This window comes from Crocuta crocuta, unplaced genomic scaffold (assembly GCF_008692635.1).
Source record: "Crocuta crocuta isolate KB4526 unplaced genomic scaffold, BGI_CrCroc_1.0 scaffold93, whole genome shotgun sequence".
In the NCBI taxonomy this organism is placed as follows: Eukaryota; Metazoa; Chordata; class Mammalia; order Carnivora; family Hyaenidae; genus Crocuta; species Crocuta crocuta.
Window position 1 is genome coordinate 8,398,859 of NW_027529641.1, and position 18,742 is coordinate 8,417,600.

The following is an 18,742-nucleotide window of genomic DNA, read 5'->3' on the forward strand; positions in this document are numbered from 1 at the left end:
AAAACTGTCTGACAGTGGAGTATAATGAGTTTCTGTCAAACCAGGGAGCACAAATGACCCCCCCCAACACACACACCATTAACAACACATGAACACACAGTGGTATGAGCCTGAATCAGCAGGAAAGAACTCTTCCTTCCTCCTCCTACAGAGATACCCAACTTTGCTTGACTTAATCCCCCCCACCACACTTCCCAGGCACTGAGTGGGATGAGAACATTGTGGAGAGGGTGAGCAGACCATGATGGGGTGTGTAGGTCCAACATCAGCATCCTAAGCCACAACTCTTATCCTTGGAGAAAATTACCTCTGGGATGTTGTTATTGTCCACGGGTCCATTGAGATCAGAACGCTGCTGCTTTCTTGGCTGCTCCAAGCCATTGCAAACCTGGAAACCGGGAAGTTAAAGATGAGATGGTGCTTTCACGTGTTAGAGAAATAAACCAAGCTATGATACAATTTTGGGAAATCCATGTGTAGGGAGGCATGTGTGTGTACATATATGAGTGTGTGCACATATGGACATAATTTAATTAAACTTTTCTGCAATTAACATATATTCTTTTATATTTATAAAATGTTTTTGACTCATATTTTCTTTTTTTTTTACCATATGTCACCTCACAACATTATTACAACATTATTGAATATTTTCTGCACTTTTCATCTCTGTGACTTATTTTACAACAGATGTTTGTACCCTTTAATCCTCTTCATTTATTTTGCCCCTCTCCCCATTCTCATTACTCTGGAGAAACCACAAGTTTGTTCTCTGTATTTATGAGTCTATTTCTGTTTTTTGTTTGTTTGCTCATTTGTTCTGTCTTTTAGATTCCACATATAAGTGAAACCATATGGTATTTGTCTGTCTGGCTTTTTTCACTTAGCACAATACTCTGTAGGTCCACCCATGTTGCTATAAATAGCAAGATCTCATTTGTTTTATGGCTGAGCAATATTTCATTGTGTGTGTGTATATATATATATATATATATATACACACACACCACATCTTCTTTATCCATTTATTTCTTGATGGATACTTGGGTTACTTCCATATCTTGGCTATTGTAAATAATGCTGCAGCAAACATGGAATGTACATATCTTTTCAAATTAGTGTTTTTGTTTTCTTTGGGTAAAGACCCAGGAATGGAATTACTGAATTGTGTGGGAGTTCTATTTTTAATTTTCTGAGGAATCTCCATATTGTTTTCCACAGTAGCTGTACCAATTTACGTTCCCACCAAGAGTGCACAAGAATTCCTTTTTCTCCACATTCTCACCAATGCTTATTTCTTTTCTTTTTGATTCTAGCCATTCTGACAGGTATAGGTGATATCTCATTGTGCTTTTGGTCTGCATTTCCCTGATGATGAGTGATGTTGAACATCTTTTCATGTGTTTATCGGCCATCTGTATGTCATCTTTGGAAAAAATGTCTATTCATGTCTTCTGCCCATTTTTTAATCTGCTCTTTTTTTGGTGTTGAGTTGCATAAGTTTTTAATCTATCTTGGATATTAACTTCTTATTGGACATATCATTTGCAAATATCTTCTCCCATTAAGTAGGTTGTTTCTTTGTTTTGTTGATGGCTTCCTTCACTATGCAAAAGCTTTTTAGTTTGGTAGAGTCCCAATTGTTTATCTCTGCTTTTGTTTCCCTTACCTAGAAAAATGTTGCTATGACTGTTGTCAGAGAGAAATTACTGCCTATGTTCTCTTCTACGATTTTTTGGTTTCAGGTCTCACATTTTCATTTTGAGTTTATTTTTGTGTATGGTGTAAGAAAGTGGTCCAGTTTTCCCAGCACCATCACTTAAGAGACTGTCTTTCTATCATATATTCTTGACTTCTACGTTGTAGATTATTTGACCATGTAAGCATGGTCTCTTTATTTCTGGGCTCTATTTTGTTTCATTGATCAGTGTGTCTATTTTGTGCCAGTATCATACTGTTTTTGATTACTACTGCTTTGTAGTGTATCTTGAAACCTGAGATTGTGATACCTTCAGATTTGTTCTTCTTTCTCAAGATTGCTTTGGCTATTTGGGGTCTTTGTGTTTACTGACAAATTTTAGGATTATCTGTTCTAGTTCTATGAAAAATGTTACCAGCATTTTGATAGGGATTGCAATGAATCTGTAAACTTCTTTGTGTAGGATGGACATGTTAAAAATATGAATTACCATTCTATTAGCATGATATATCTTTCCATTTGTTTGTGTCACCTTCATATTTTGAATCAGATTTTCTAATTGTATTATTTATCATTTTTTAATTGTGGTAAAACACATAAAATTTGCCATCTTATCCACTTTTAAGTGTGTAGTTCAGAGGCATGAAGTACATTAACATTGTGCAACTATCACCACCATCCACCTCCAGAATTCTTTTCATCTTGCACAACTGAAATTATGTTTGCATTAAACATTAATCCCCCATTACCACCTCACTCCAGTCCCTGTCATCTCTATGAATTTACCTACTCTAAGTACCTCATTTAAGTGGAATCTTACAGGATTTGCCTTTGTGACTGGCTTATTTCACTTAGTGTAATGTCCTCAAGGTTCATCTATGTTGTAACATGTATCATAATTCCCTGCCTTTTTAGGGCTGAATAATATTTCACTGTTTGTATATATCACATTTTATTTATCCATTCATCTATCAATGGACACTGAGTTGCTTCCTCCTTTTGGCTATTGTGAATCACACTGCTCTGAACATAGGTACAAAATCTCTTAAAGTTCCTGCTTTCAATTCTTTGGGTATACACCCTTAAGTAGAAATGCAAGATTATACTATAATTTTTATTTTTAATTTTTGAGGAACCACCATAGCAACTGTACCATTAACATTAACATTCCCAGTAACAGCATCCAAGAGTTGAAATCATAGTTCTGAAAAAAATAAATTCTTAGTTTAATGCAAATTCTAAACTCTAGGATCTAAATTCTTGAGTTAATGCAAATTAGTCAATCTACTACTAGCATAAACAAAATGCCCCAAGGATAAGTCACAGGTCTTCTCTTAAAGAGGACATCAAACCAAAATTTCCTTTACTTCAAGTAACAAAATTTAAAGTTTAGGTATCTCTATTTAGTGTCTGTACCATCCAGAAGATAAAAGCCAGATCTATAGCACTGAAATCACTGTCCAAACCCTGAAGGCAGTGTTAGTAAGCCATCATGTGAAGTTCCAGAACTTTCTAGAAATAAATTATCAAGCAGTAACAATATAAGGATGATGATGATAACAATGACATCAATGATAAGTTATAAGTAAGTTTATATTTATACTATAAATATACACTATACTCATGTTTATTTATAAACTTATTTGTATTCATAAAGTTATTTGTAATTAACTATGTGGCATTATTCCCTCTCCTTCTTCACAGCTGAGTGGACTGCGGCTCTGATGATGTTGCCAGTCTTCTTCTCTGGCTAGATTGTCACTGTTGTGTTCCTTAATGTCATTCAATCTCTCTGGGTGGGTTAGAGAAAACCAAAGAACATGGGTCCACCCCCCAGCACTGACAGCACCAAGCAGACCAAAGATTCTTAGCTGAGCATCCCTCTGTGACTACAAACACCGCTGCATCTCAGAGGCAGTGGGAGGTGGGGAGGATGGGGATGGCTCAGATGGGAGGGGGGGAAAGTGGGACTGGGCTTTAAGCACGGTGAAGACTGCACACAAAAGGGAAAAGGCAGGCATCACCATATCCTAAGAGAACTCAAGCTACAGGAAGAATCAAGGCTTTCCTGGAATAGAGGGGATGCAGGGATGCAGCTGGGGCCCAGGAGGGTCAGATGTCTGGTTGGTCCTTGCTTCCTTAGCTGGAAGGCCAAAACACTGTCCCTACCCCAAGCCCTGTGAGCAACCAAGCCATGCACACGGTGCTGGGTTCCTTCTGCTGCCCTAGTATGTCCCCAAGGTGGGGGGCTCTGGGACTCAGGCCTGCCAGGACCGCTGGTATGCTCCTCTGCCTTTCTTAGCCCTCCTTCTGGGACCTGAACCCTTCCTTCCCCAGATGAGAGGTCTGTGACCCACCCAGGGGGCTCCAACCCAGTGGACCCTGTGCTGACCAAGCCGAGCTGACAGTGCCCCTTTTTGTAGGGCTGAGCCTGGCTTGGGGACCTACTAGAGTCAGGGTTGTTTCCCAAACTCCTAGTTAGGTCTTCCCTCTGCCCTACCGGCTCTGTACTGCCCACTGTGGCCAAGGTACACCAGGCAAAATCTCCCAAAGAGGACAATGGGTGCTTTCACTGGAAATGCTGTTCCCATCCGCTTTACGTACAGCTCAAATCTGTGACATCCTCCCAGAAAACCTTTTGTTGTCTCTCATGCTTGGCTATTTCAAAGTCCACTTAGAGCACATCCATGTTTCCCCTCTTGTTTACGTGATCTCTAGCCTGGTGACCTTCCCTAGGCAGAGTTCACTAACTTCATTTCCTAAAAGCCTGCACTGCCTTACTAGGAGCTGAATGGACACTAGTAATCTCCAAAAACCGTAAAGAAACAAACCAACCAGTGACAAATGAAAACGGGTCAACCATACCTATTGTAGAATGAATGTCTGTGCCCCCACCGATTTCATATATTGAAACCTAACCCCCAAGGAGATGGGGTCTTTGGGATATAATTAGAATTAGATGAGCTCATAAGGATACCACCCTCACGAGCAGAGTCACTGTCCTTGTAAAAGAGACCCCAGAGAGCTCTCTCACCTCTTCCACCATGTGCAAAAACAGTGAGAAGGCTCTGGCTATAAACCAGGAAGTGGACCCTCACCAGACACCAGATCTGCTATTGCCTTGATCTTGGACTTCGTGCCTCCAAAACTGTGAGAAATAAGTGTCTGTTGTTTATAAGCCACCCAGTCTATGGTGTTTTTGTGATAGCAGCCCAAACAGACTAAGATAACACCACGTCTACAAATGTTACAGCTTGGGGTAGTGGAATCTAATTTTTCTGCCATAGATGTAGGGCAACAGATTCTCATCTAGATGTCAGATCCATTTTGAAGAAAAGACTGCTGCTTATCTTATACTGGGTGCCTTTGGCAAATGGAAGAGGTGCTCCTCTGGGGGACACAGCCCCCACAGGGTTAGGGCTTGGCCAGGTGGACACAGGCTGGCTGCCCATGCCTGTCCATGGGACACCTGGCATGGAGCCACAGCATGTTTGGTTTCTCCCCAAACTTCTGCAGGCTCGACCCTATCCTCTGTGTCAACATTTTCTCCACTCACCAACATGACAACCACAGTTCATAATAAACAGCCGGGGTTGTTTTCAGAAAGGTGGGTTTGGGAGAGCCCATCTAGTGCTCTCATTTCTGTCTTAAGGGCAAAGCATGGGCATGCTTAGTAGCATGGGGCACAGCATCTGAAATTAACATCATAAGGGACCAGGTGGATTTGGGGCTCCCAGCATCTTAGATGAAGATGCTACTTAAATCCTTTTGTGCACTCCCCAAGGTAAAGCAGCCAGCCACACCTCAGAAAAAGATGCCAGCCAGGGTTACCTCAATCCTTTCCAGCCACAGGGACATGAGGGACATGTTCTTCACCAGGTAACTACCATAGGTACTCCCACTGCCATGGGCTGGAGGCCACATCAACCATCCACTGAGAGAAGATGGTGAGTGAAACATGTTAAATGAAATCTGGCAAAGGTGGTGGGACCCCTCCCCAGAGTCCTGAGAACAGAACACAGACGTGTGGCACAGACTAGTCCTAACATGTCAGGACCAGAGACAGCTGCTCAGGGCAGGGTTGATTTGCCTGCAAAAAAATATACTAATATGAATAAATTACTCTAATAAGTATCTTGGCTCCAGTTGGTGAAACTAAAGCTAGAATTTTTTAAAAGTGTCAATTCTGATTTTGTCTGCCTGATTAAATGGAAAATATAGCAATATAACCCACATTACTTGAGATGAAACAATAGCAAACAAGTGCACATGCACTTATGCCATCTGTAATAAAAATCAAACATTTCCAAGCATTCTTCTGAGTGACATGCATGCATGTTAGTGATACATGGAGGGACAGAGCTCAAAGCCAGGCAAGCCACAACCTTCCCACTGACCTGACCTATCTCCCCTCAAGCACGCCTTCTTGTCAGAGAAATCCCAAGCTTACAAGTAACTCAGTTAGGGGGTGCCTGGGTGGCTCAGTCAGTTAAGTGTCTGACTTCAGCTCAGGTTATTATCTCATGGTTCGTGAGTTCAAGCCCCGCACTGGGCTTTATGCTGACAGCTCAGAGCCTGGAGCCTGCTTTGGACTCTGTGTCTCCCTCTCTCTCTGCCCCTCCCCACCACTCCTCTTTCTCTCTCATAAATAAATTAGGTGACAGCCTTCTCTGGGAATCACTTCATGCTCCCTGTTTCCAAAGGCATTGGTCACCCCTACTGGTCTGATGTTCCTCTGTCCCCACTCATCAGGGGTCAGCCAAAACTTGCTGCATGTTGGGTGTTCCATGGGTGGCCGGGCTGAGAGCATAAGCCACCAGGGTCCAACTGAAGGTCTGACTTGGCACACTGAACATACTTCACAAGCCCCTTTATCTGTCCCCTGATATTCAGGTGGCTCAGAAAAATGACAATATTGTTCTTCTTCTGCTCCTCTTACATTCTGATCACTCCCATGACATTTGTCTGGAGGAGAATGAGAGCTTGAATAAAGTATTTATTCTTATAACAGTCATCCCCATGGGAGTGATCATATCTTTCTGAAGCCAATCTGTGGCTTAAAAGAATCATGACAAGATCCATTAGGGAAACCAGCCAGTGAGTCTATCTTTTAACATCTCCTGGAAGAGCCTGCAAATGGGAGGGGAAGGAGAGTTCCCTCCTTACATTCCCACAGCCCTGCCCCCATCCATATTTCATGGAACATACCTATACTAAAAAATTATTCATCATTTGTTAAGTTCAAGCTTAACTGGGTATCCTCCTGTTATTTACTAATCTGGCAGCCCTACCTGGGGGCTGACAAGCTGCCACTTCCACTGAGCCCCACGTGACACACTCCGGGCTTGGTATTGTTCTCTGTGCCTGGTCTGCTAAAACGTCCCCTACTGCTGACCACCAGCACTGCCTGGTACATCTCTGACTTTATCATTCACTCTCTTCACTTAAGCTTCATAAAAGGCAGGTGGTGCCTGGGGCACCTGGCCCAGCATTTCAAAGCAGAAGCAAATTTTTCTAAACTGGCCTCTACATTTCAACCTTTCATAAAGCACTGTCCAAAGGCTGCATCCACGCAACTGGAGAATGGGGCAAGCCAGAGAATGAGAAAATATACAGGCAAACAAGAGCAGCTCCTGTGTGATCAGACCTGAGGGGCTCAAGAGGTGAGCCCCAGGGCTGATCCATTAAGACTTGGGGGCTACTGAATCTTTGCCATTTAAGTGCAGCCAGGATCCTAGGGCACTGCTGGTAGAAACATAAAATGTTCATCATGATGGAGAACACTTTGTGAACCCTTAAAGAGTTAAACACTGAACGCCTATGTGATCCAGGAATTCCACTCCAAAAAAAGAGCCAAGAACAGCTATCTGCACAAAGCCTTGTACCCAAATGTTCACGGCAGCATTACTGACAACAGTCAAAAGGCAGAAACAACCCAAATGTCTGTCCACTAGTGAGTGGATAAACAAAATATGGTATATCTCTTCAATGGAATATCACTCAGCCATGAAAAGGAATGAAGTCCCAATGCGTGCCGTAACATGCGTGAACCCTGAAAATACTGCAGTAAGTGAAAGGACACAAAAAGTCACGTACTATATGATTCCATTCAGATGAAAATGGACACATCAGATGGAAACAGGCACATCTGTATGTAGAGAAAACAGATTTTGCATTGACAGGGGGCTGGGGTGAGGGGTGGATAGGAAGTGACTGCTTAATAAGTATGGACTCTTCTTTTAGGTGATGAAAATGTTCTGGAGATAATTAGTGGTGGTTGCACAACACTGTACTAAATGCCACTAAACCATACACTTTAAATGGTCAAAAGAATACATTTTATTTCATGGGTAAATCACTACAATTTAAAACTAGTCTGGAAAGAATAACTTGAAGAGTAACTGAAGAATAACCTGAAGGTCACCTGCCAGCTTGTGCAGGATGAACCTTCTCCTTGGGCACAAAAGCCAAGAGAAAGGAGGGTGGGGCCAGGGAAGGAGGTGGGTCATCCAGTTGGCACAGATATTCTCTCCTGGTCACCTGCCTCACACACCAGGATGTCACCCTCCGATTCATTTGTGGAAAAGGAAAGAGATCCACCTCTTAAAGCAGAGTGTACTATGGAACTAGGGAGTCTTCCATTTGGTTATGATCAATCTCAAAGGAGAAAACCCCTTTTTACAACTGTGGCTGGCCGCCATCATGGCTGCTTCTCCCATAGTAGAACAGATTGGCACATTTTCCCATCCTGCTCCTTTAAAGGTGAGAAACCCTATGTGAGCAGAGTTTCAGGACAGAAGAACAAAGCAGAAGAACAGTCTCTTGGCTTTATGGCAGTCTCTTGCATTTGCTCAGGAGACCCGAGTCCTCTCCCACACCCAGCCTAGAGTCCTGCACTCACATTCTGAGAAAGCTATTTGATAGCTGAAAAATGAAGAAAATCAAGGTACATAAATTGGAAGCAAATCAAATGACTAATACCAAGTCAACGTTAGAAATCCATTCCCAGGGCATTTTTTTTCTTTTATTTCAAGTTTTTACTTAAATTTTAGTTAGTTAACATATATGGTAAAATTAGTTTCAGGAGTAAAATTTAGCAATTCAGCACTTACATACAACACCCAACGCTCATCACAATAATTGCCCTCCCTAATGCCCTCCACCCATCTGGCCCACCCCTCCTCCTCCAGCAACCCTCAGTTCGTTCTGTATTGTTAAGAGTCTCTTACGGTTTGCTTCCTTCTCTCTCTTTTTTTTTCCCCTCTTCCTCTATGTTCATCTGTTTTGTTTCTTAAATTCCACATATGAGTGAAATCATATGGTACTTGCTTTTTCTCTGACTTACTTTGCTTAGCATAATACACTCTAGCTCCATCCACGTTGTTGCAAATGTCAAGATTTCATTCTTTTTGAATTTTTTTAATGTTTATTTTTGAGAGACAGAGCATGAGGATGGTAGAGGCAGAGAGAGAGGGAGACACAGAATCTGAAGCAGGCTCTAGGCTACGAGCTGTCAACATAAAGCCCAACGCCAGGCTCGAACTCACAGACCATGAGATCATGAGCTGAGCCAAAGTCAGACACTTAACCAACTGAGCCACCCAGCCACCCCAAGATTTCATTCTTTTTGATGGCTGAGTAATACTCCATTGTGTGTGTATATATGTATGTATGTATGTATGTATGTATGTATGTATGTGTTGGGGACTATATATATGCCACATCTCCTTTATCCACTCATCAGTCAATGGACATTTGGGCTCTCTCCATAGTTTGGCTACTGTTGACAATGCTGATATAAACATTGGGGTGCATGTACCCCTCTATATCAGTATTTTTGTATCCTTTGGATAAATATCCAACAGTGTAATTACTGAATTCTGGGGTAGTTCTATTTTTAACTTTTTGAGGAACCTCCTTACTGTTTTCCAGAGTGGCTGCCCTAGTCTGCATTCCCACCAACAGTGTAAGAGGGCTCCCCTTTCTCTACATCTTCATCAACATCTGCTATTTTCCAGGGGCATTTTCTAGATTTGACTTCTACTCATCTATACAGGCCACCGTTCCCATGATGGGACTGCTATGACCCACTTTCTGTTCTCCTAACATGAGGACTTCTCTCTTTCAGTCAGCATTATTAGTCCAAAGTAATAAACAACTCAGTGGAACTGCCTAAGACGGCAAACACTAAAACAAAGTGTTTTGATTCATAATTTGAAACATAAGCTTAACCAGCTAATAATATGTAATGAAGATATTAGCAGCCCAGTTAGCTTCTATTAAGTCCACCTGTTTAACTTTTATGATTATATGATGTAGGATATTTGGTTTTCCTACCACTGAGGATAAGGAGAGAGAATAGAATTAGCTGTTATTTTAATGATATATTTGATGATACATTTTTATTTGAATGACACCAACAATGTAGGACTTCAACTATTTTACTTAAAGATGTGCAGACCCACTGCCTTGTGACCATAGGCACCAGTGTCTACAGGCTCAGATGAGTGTGGTCAGCCCACCTCTACTGTGACAACACCAAACTGGTGGTGACTGGCCAAAATGTGTGTCTGTGTTCATCTGATTCTGGTTTCACAGGTGCAGACTGGCTCAACTTGGTTTTAGATGATTCAAGTTGGCTCAGGTGAGTAAATGGGCCAAGAGCTTTTTCTTTATTTCTTTTGTTTCTTTTCTTTCTTCCTTCCTTTCTTCTTTCTCTCTTTCTCTCTCACCCTTCCTTCCTTTTTCTTTCCTTCTTTCCTTCCTCCCTCCCTTCTTCTCTTTCTTTTTACTGTGGTAAATATACATAATATAAAATTTATCATTTTAACCATTTTTAGCTGGACAATTCAGTGGCATGAGATGCATCCACATAGTTGGGTAACCATTACATCATCCACCCACAGAACTTCTCATCTTCCCCAACAGAAACTCTGTCCCCAGTTAATACTAACTCCCCATTCCCTCTTCTCCCAGCCCCTGTAGCCCCCATTCTACTTTCTGTCTCTATAAATTTGATTACTCTAGGAACCTCATAAAAGTGGAATCACACAGGATTTGTCTTTTTGGGACTGGCTTACTTCGTGAACTGTATTGTCCTCAGGGTACATCCATGTTGTAGCAGGTATCAGGATTTCCTTCCTTTTACAGGCTGAATAATATTCCACTGTCTATCAAGGTCTTTTCTTTTGTACTTTATCACTATGACTGCAGCACAGAAAACAATCCTCCCACAATACTGAAAAAAAAGTACCATGCCATGATTTCTGAATATGGGCCAAACTGCCCATATTTTAGATGACTTGGAATTCTTTGGGTTAATTCATCATGTTTCATTCTTCTTGGCATTTAAAAAAGGGTTGGAGATTAAATATTAATGAGATATTAAGCAAGAAAAACCTTGGACAGCAATTTTACTTCCTAACACCTCCCATAATTTGCAAATTCAATTCAGGAAAAAGAGCCCTGACCTGCCATTGGCTTGTTTCTGGAGCAGGTTTTGAGGACCGGTGGGTAACTAGATTATCCCTCCTCTCTTGAAGATTAACACTCATATTTCTCAAAGTGACTAATGTGCTATTTTTATGTACTTGGGCCCAAATGAATGAACGAACGAACGAAGCAGGGGATAGATCACAGTGAGGAAGAGCTTCTGGTTTCATGACTAGAAAAGAAGGAAGCAGCAGCAGCAGTGGTCAAAAGAACCCAGAAGCCCCTGAGATACCTGGTGAGGGTGTGGCATGGTCCAGGTCTAAGCCTGTCTGAAGGAGACACCTGGGCAGGTGAGTCTGAGTCACAGTGCACCATGGCCAAAGCCGGCAGACCCAGAGGCAGTGGGAGTGAAAGTTATCTCCCAGCTGGCACCAAGAGCTGATGTGAGGGGAAGCAGGAGACCCAAAGGCTGGGTGGGAAGTGTTGGGGTCGGGAGACGGCTTCATCAGAAATCAGAGTGGGCAAACAGATCTCAGAGGTAGCATCAGAGTCCACCTGCAAATGGTCTGGGCCAATGGAGAGGGAGGCTGACCAAGGAGGGCAAGTGGGAAACTTTCCCAAACAGCAATATCCTCCCAACCTTACACCATGCCCCCACACACCTCCATGTTCACCCTCACCTGGTTGGCTCACTTCCCAAAGCTGCCCTCAAAGTCCCAGAGCCTCTCGGCTTATCAGCCCCGCTGCCGCCAGCCCTTTTCCTGAGCACCCAGCCCCATCTGGACTGCCAAGAGTCTGTGGTCTATCTCCCTCTAGAAGGAGGTTCATAATGCAGACTTATGCCGTTTTTAATCTTTGCACCTCTGGTACCCAGCACATCACAGGTGCCAATATGCATGGGTTGTGTGGGAAGGAATGCCAGTGCCAGCAGCCTGGGAATCTGAGCAGCCTAGCTGGGGCCAGTCAGCTTTGAAGGAGAGCGGGAGTTATGTGCAGAAACTCCAGGTTAAGGAGAGAGCCTGGGATGGCGATTTGGAATTAGTGAGAAATCAGTGCGCCAGAGCCCAGCTCATCTGCTAGGAGAGTGGGTGGGGTTCTCGGTTAATTTCCTATTGGGAACAGAGTGTGAGAATATCAGGGCAGCCCTTGGAGATGTGTAGGTGTCACCTTGGGGTGTTTGTTCCCCAAAATTAGAAACCCCAGGGCAGAAAGGGACTAAGCATGTCCCCAGGAAGGCATGTGAGAAGTCCCTTCTGGAAGTCCCTGCAGGGGTGAGAGCCCACCCGAGGAAGGCCTGCAGAGAAGGGAGCGCCTGAGGACATGTGGGAGCTGCCTCCACCTCCAGGCTGCACACACACTTCCTCTGTCTCCAGTGTGTCCCTGGCCAGTCCTTGTCCTCCTCCCGTCCTGCCTTATAGTGGCAGCTTCATTCCTCCCTTGATAGCGCTCCAGAAGGCGGTGATACCAACTTGCTCACTGGTGTCTTCAGCCCTGCATAGTGTGGCCCTGGACCTAAGCTGTTTGCAGAGCCTCGCCAATTGCCTCCCCCACATCCTGAGAAAGTCTCCTATGGATTTGAAATCATCACTGTCACCATCAGGGCAAGGGCTCCACACCCCTTACATCCCCTACAGACTCTGATCCATGTCAACTCTGCTCTGGGCAGCCCCAGGAGACAGACAGTTTTTGGTGCAGATCATGTGTCCAGAATGTTCCAGAACTAGGAGCTGGGGCAGCAGGATGGGGTACAGGCTTCCTGGCTCTGCTATTTGCTCTCTTAACCACTGCACCTTGCTCTCTCTTCAAGGGCTAGGTGTGAGGAAGTTTCTTTTTAGATGACTGCTAGTGGAAAGGCTCTCCATGATTTTCTTGAACAATAAAACAGTGTTTTAGAGACCCTGGCTTTAACTAGATTTCAAAAGCACTGAAGCAATCCCAGATTCCTGCTAAATAAGCTGTTCTGTGACAACAATAGCCACCTCTGGTCACAGGTCTTCAAGAGGCGTCATAAAAATCAAATAAGGCCATTGTGCTGACTCAACAAATAGCCCCAGAGAAATCAAGTTTGGAAGCTTGAACAGATCACGTAAGGGGCTGACAATGCCAAAGCTATACCAGCCTGGATTTTTTTTCTCAGAGTGGCCCCTGGAATTAGTTACAGCATATGCTACAGCTACTCATCAAAGCACTGGGAGCAGAGGGTACCGGGGAGGGCACAGGACCTGCTGGGAACTCTCCTGTGCTACCTCCCCATGTGCGCGAGAAAGGCAGGGCCTGATGCCACAGGTGGGCAGAAGAACAGAGGCATCTGCAGAATCGGGGGCAGGGCTGTGGGAAGAAAGAAGCCACCTACACTCCATAGAGGCACAGGGAGTAGGTGAGAACCTTCCGCTGACTGGGCCATGCTCTTGTGTCTCCTAGAAACTCCTGTCCCCAGCACCTGCTGTCCCCAGCACGGCTCTTTCTCCAGCCCTGCCCTACCTATGACCAGGTTTGGATAGACTGCTCCCTCCTGACCACAGTGCGAGCACCAGATCCCCTTGTGCACCTGCTACCTCATGGCATGACAATGGAGGTTACTCGGGTGCCAAAGATCCCAAGGTACTCCTCTCTCAGCCCCTTGGGGCCTCTTGTGGCATGGTACCCGTTACTTAAAGCAGATGCCCATACTTATTTCCTATGCCACTGAACAGGGCACGTACAAGAGGCGCCAGCCCACAGGAGATGCTCACAGTGCCACCACCCACCCCACCCCCGGGCAGGCTGAGGTCACCGGTGCACTTAGCATCATCCCTCCCTATCTGGTGCCAGCATTCCTATAACAATCTCGAAAGGTCCCTCACAAAGGAAGCCTCAATTGAAGGCCAAATCACAGCAAAGCCACCTCCACAAGGAGCAATGATAATCGCTTGTACGTCTGATATGGTCTCAGGGCCCTACATCACGTCTCCATTTAACTGCTGTATTAAGTTGACTATGATGTATTGATTTTCCTTCTTTTCTATTGTCAGAGGGCCCTTTTTAGAAGGCACTGGCTGGACCAATGATAAGCAGAAATCATGAAATCCCTCAATAATCAAAAAATGCATTTGGTGTGCCATCCCAGCATGCAGTGCTATTCTGAGCAGTTGCTGCATAAATCAAACACCTTGAACTAGACGGCCGTTGAAGTGTTCGTGAGCCCAGCCCATGGAGTGCATGGAACAGGACAAGGCATGTCTGGCCACAGGAGAAATATCCAGAGCCCAAAGGAAAGGAATGAGTCTATTAAGGGAGAATTTCAGGCTCAGAGCAGATATTTTCAGAGTACTTTTTCTCAAGATAGATGTCATAGGCTAACACATGAAAAAGAGGGGGATTCCAAAAGAGTCACTCCAAACCAAACCCAGTCCTTGCCAAGCCCATATACACAGAGACTACAAGAACCTGCTGTCCCAGGCCACCCAGCAGATCTATGAAACTATGATCTTTGGTGCTAAACAAACATGCTCTTACAGGAGCATGGAGAAGCAGCCCCCAGGGGAGCCCCTGCTCCTAGGAGGTGTACTGATGACCTTCCAAGTCCCCAAAGCTGACCCCTGAGCTCTGAGGCCAGAGTCCCACTAAGGTCCTCCCTCTATACACATAGCAGTGGTAGGTGTAGAAATCAGCAATTCAATCTGGATATTCACTAGAAACTAGGCTGGATGCAACTCACATAGTCTTCAGCCACTGCATGTAAAAGACAAAACATGTCCACAAAGCTTCATAAAATTAAGGAAAGTGGCTCTCCTTGACCACTTGGATCTAGGACCTGAGCCCTCATGAAGTCGGGATGTTGGGGTGATTTTACAGACTGGAGGTCTTGTGTCCACTGGTCATCTCATCAGTGTCATGACACATCCACCATGAACAACGGATCATGTCAAGCCATCGTAAAACGAAGTAAATAAGGACAAAATAGAAGAGATGGCTGCTCTCTGGGAACAATACTGCCCAGTTCACCTACATGGATTCACTCACCAGCGGGAAGATTCAAACATATCCTGCCACAGAAGTCAGCTTTACCTCTTCTAGAACTGCACAGTGCAAAGGCGCCTGAGTGGCTCCGTCGGTTAACTGTCTAACTCTTGATTACAGCTCAGGTCATGATCTCATGGTTCATGAGTTCAAGCCCCAAGTTCGAGCTTGGGTTCTCCCTCTCTTCCCTCTCTCTCTGCCCCTACACTGTTCGTGTGCACGCTCTCTCACTCTCAAAATAAATAAATAAAATTTTAAAAAAGAAAAAAAAAAGAACACAGTGTAGAGGTCAGAGGCATGAATTCTGGTACAATGCAGACTGCTTACCCCTTGAGCTGTGTGACCATGGGTATGGTAGTTACCCAACATAGGTCTTAACTGACTCATCCGTAGAACAGGAACAACCCTGGTCCCTACCTCTTCCAATCGTTTTAGGATTCACTTAGCTCATACACAGGAAGTACTTTGCACAGTGCTGGCCATGACCATCAACACCAGGGTCACCTCCACCATCACCCAAGGACTCCCCACAAATGGCAAAACAAAAAACATTAACTCCTAACAAGCCAAGGGTCCCAGTGTGACACAAGTGACCACTTTTCCACAATCAACATTTTGGGTTGCTATCAAATCATCCTGGGATTGAGCCATGAAGGGAAAGATCTCAGGAAGCTGTGTGATCTGGCTTTCTGTCCCCTAGGACATGCAACTTTGTTTGGTACCTTCCTTATAGGCCCTGCCTGGAGAGAAAATGGGCTGATAATCAAGATTTGGGGGGAAACACTGGCCAAGCAGGGCCAGGGGTATCTTTGTTGCAGTGAGTCTAGGACTTCACACAGCACACGTACAACCAAGGTGTGAATCTCTGAGATGGGAAACCTTTACAGTAAGGTTTCTCAAGCTCATCTGCCAATCAGATACAGTCAGTTCTCCTTGTTCAGGGCAGCTATATTCTCTAAATATGCTGTGAACTCCGCATGTACGAACACTGGCCCTCCTCCTAGGAGAAATACAGGATGAGGTTCCTGCAAAGCCTCGGATCACCATTTTTGTCAACTAATCAATACATAACCTTGTTTTACATCTGTTTCTTGTTTTTGTCTTATGTGTGTTTCTCCCTACAAACACTTTATTTAACGTGTATTCCTCACAGATGATTACATCCAGTATTTCCTTATAATAAAACTAGCTAAGAAGAGTCTAACATTTTCCTGAGCCTGGATAAGAAGACCGTAAATTTCTTTGGCTCCCAGCCTCATCACAGTGCCTTCACTATGCTCTTTTTATTAATGGTCATCTCATGAATCCACAAAGTAAGTCCCTTTTCCAATGCTTCCTCACACATTATACATGTTATTTTAGCGCTTTCCAGAGCAACTTCATGTATAGATTGGCAAATTTCCTCTTCCTCTTTCTGGCTGTACCATATTGTTGACTCATGGCCAACAGCTCTATAACTCACACCTACATGAAATATGTAACACAATGTATTTTTCTCCATAAGGCACATCGTAGACTTCTGGTGCTTAGAAACCTCAGACTGTGCTCCAGTACTGCACGTGGGGGTCATTTAATCACCAAACAGAAAGCACAAAAATGCAAAAAACACAGAGCTAAAAGGCCCATGAAAAGGCCACCTGATTGCAGTATGAGAGCTGAAATAAGAAGGCAGAATATCTCCTTGCTCAAACTCAGCTGGGATCATGCACACTGACTAACTCACATGTCTCTGCCCCTCTGTGCATGTCCACAAATCTTGAAAAATGGCCATGAGTACTGATTTTAAGCTTACACATACATTTTAGCAAGTAGGCCAATTCACAAACATGGAATCCATGAACAATAAGGATCAGCCAGGAGTGGTTGGATGGCTCAGTCAGTTAAGCAACTGACTTTTGATTTTGGCTCAGGTCATGATCTCGGGCTCTGCGCTGGCAGTGCAGAACCTGCTTGGAATTCTCTCTCTCTCTCTCTCTCTCAAGATAAATAAAAAAACTTAAAAAAAAAAAAGAATAAGGATCAGCCATGCTTTGTTTACACATCTAACAGGATGCTAGTTTGATTTGAAAACTCTCAATGACAGAATTTGGCCATGCCATGTGACAAAATATGTTTTTTGCTTATATTTTCCAAAGATTCCTTAATAAACATGGATTGCTTTGAAACAGCTCTTTCTTCTCTAGAAACACTCATGCACAGATCTCTGGTCTCCACAATCACATTGTATCTTCCTGCAATTGGAGTCTATTTCCTTTGGTTTCTCTCACATCCTGCCTTCCTCCCCACCCCCAACGCAGACCTCTTGGTCTCACCAGTGTTACATAAGCGAGAGGTCTCCATGCAAACCTAAGCCTTCTCAAAAGAAAACACACCGAAGGAAACATTTATAGCAACAAGCAACACCTAAAGCATATAAAGTTCTAAGATACAGAAAAGCACTCAGACTCCACAAGATAAAGAGCACAAATCAATCATAGAAAAAGAGTAGCAAAGGGCGCCTGGATGGCTCAGTCAGCTAAGCATCTGACTTCAGCTTCATGGTTCGTGAGTTCAAGCCCCGCATCAGACTCTGTACTGACAGCTCAGAGCCTGGAACCTGCTTCGGATTCTGTGTCTCCCTCTCTCTCTGCTCCTCCCCTCCTCCCTCTCTCTCAAAAATAAATAGATATTAAAAAAAAAAAAAGAGAGAGAGAAAAGTAGCAAGATAAACATGGGGAGATGGTTAATGTCCATATCCAGTATGGGAATTTATTCTCAGGCAATAAACCAAAAGAAAACTTGTAGAGAGATGTCTATGCCAGTCTGATGTGTAAGAGACAATGCCATCAGCAACCTGTATGCTCGATGGCAGGGTATGTGCAGACAGATGAATTAGATGGCACATGGCCTGAATGGAATATTCAAAGGTCAGTAAAAATGATCATGGAAATTATAAGGCAACACAGAGAAACATTTGTAACATGTCAGATTTTAAAAGGTGGATGGCGAAGCCACGTACATTATTCATGTTCAATGCTAGAGTCTGAAAAGGAACACGGAAAAACCAAAAGAGCTCATCTGTTAGGATGGTGGGAACCACAGAGGATACTTTCTCCATCTTCCCATTTCTAATTCCTTTGTAATATTGTTTTCCACACAAGGACGAAATAAAATGCTATGCAGTACTCTTCCAAGTATCCATGACATAACTTTTCAAGCTTTAAAATGAGGATTAGAGAGGTGAGGGAGGCTATGCAATTCTTCCTCCAGCAGAAGCCTTCCACGGTATTGCCTCTCGAACTTGAATGTGGCCTCCTGTCGCATGTGGATTCCGTGGTACTGAGGTAGGGGCCTGCAGTGGGGCCATGGATCACACTTCAGAAAGGAAACTCCAGGTAGCCAACACTGCCCTTTTTTGTTTTGTTTTGTTTTGTTTTGTTTTGTTTTGTTTTACTATAGCCTTAATCTCAGGCTATGCTACACTAACTGTAGAGGGCCCAGGGGAAGGCCAGCACAGGACTCAAGTATCCTGTACACCTAGTTGAGGCTGCTCTTTTGTTGGCTCCCATCACATAGTCTGGCTCTCCTGGGGGGAGTAAGGGAATCCTTTTAGGAAGGAAGGCTGTGATCTGA

At 43.9% G+C, this 18,742-nt stretch overlaps 1 protein-coding gene across 4 annotated transcripts in view; it reads right to left on the reverse strand.

The window, feature by feature from the left end:
* The window catches only part of APBA2 (amyloid beta precursor protein binding family A member 2), a 210,523-nt gene that overhangs the window by 43,104 nt on the left and 148,677 nt on the right, over window positions 1-18,742 (reverse strand). For all 4 annotated transcript variants that reach the window (XR_013334723.1, XR_013334722.1, XM_077762406.1 and 1 more), the window contains exon 4: window positions 308-388. Coding sequence is in view for 2 of the 4 variants with exons in the window: in XM_077762406.1 (XP_077618532.1) it covers window positions 308-388 (81 nt within the window). In the remaining 2 variants the exon portion in view is untranslated. The remainder of the gene's footprint in view (window positions 1-307; window positions 389-18,742) is intronic.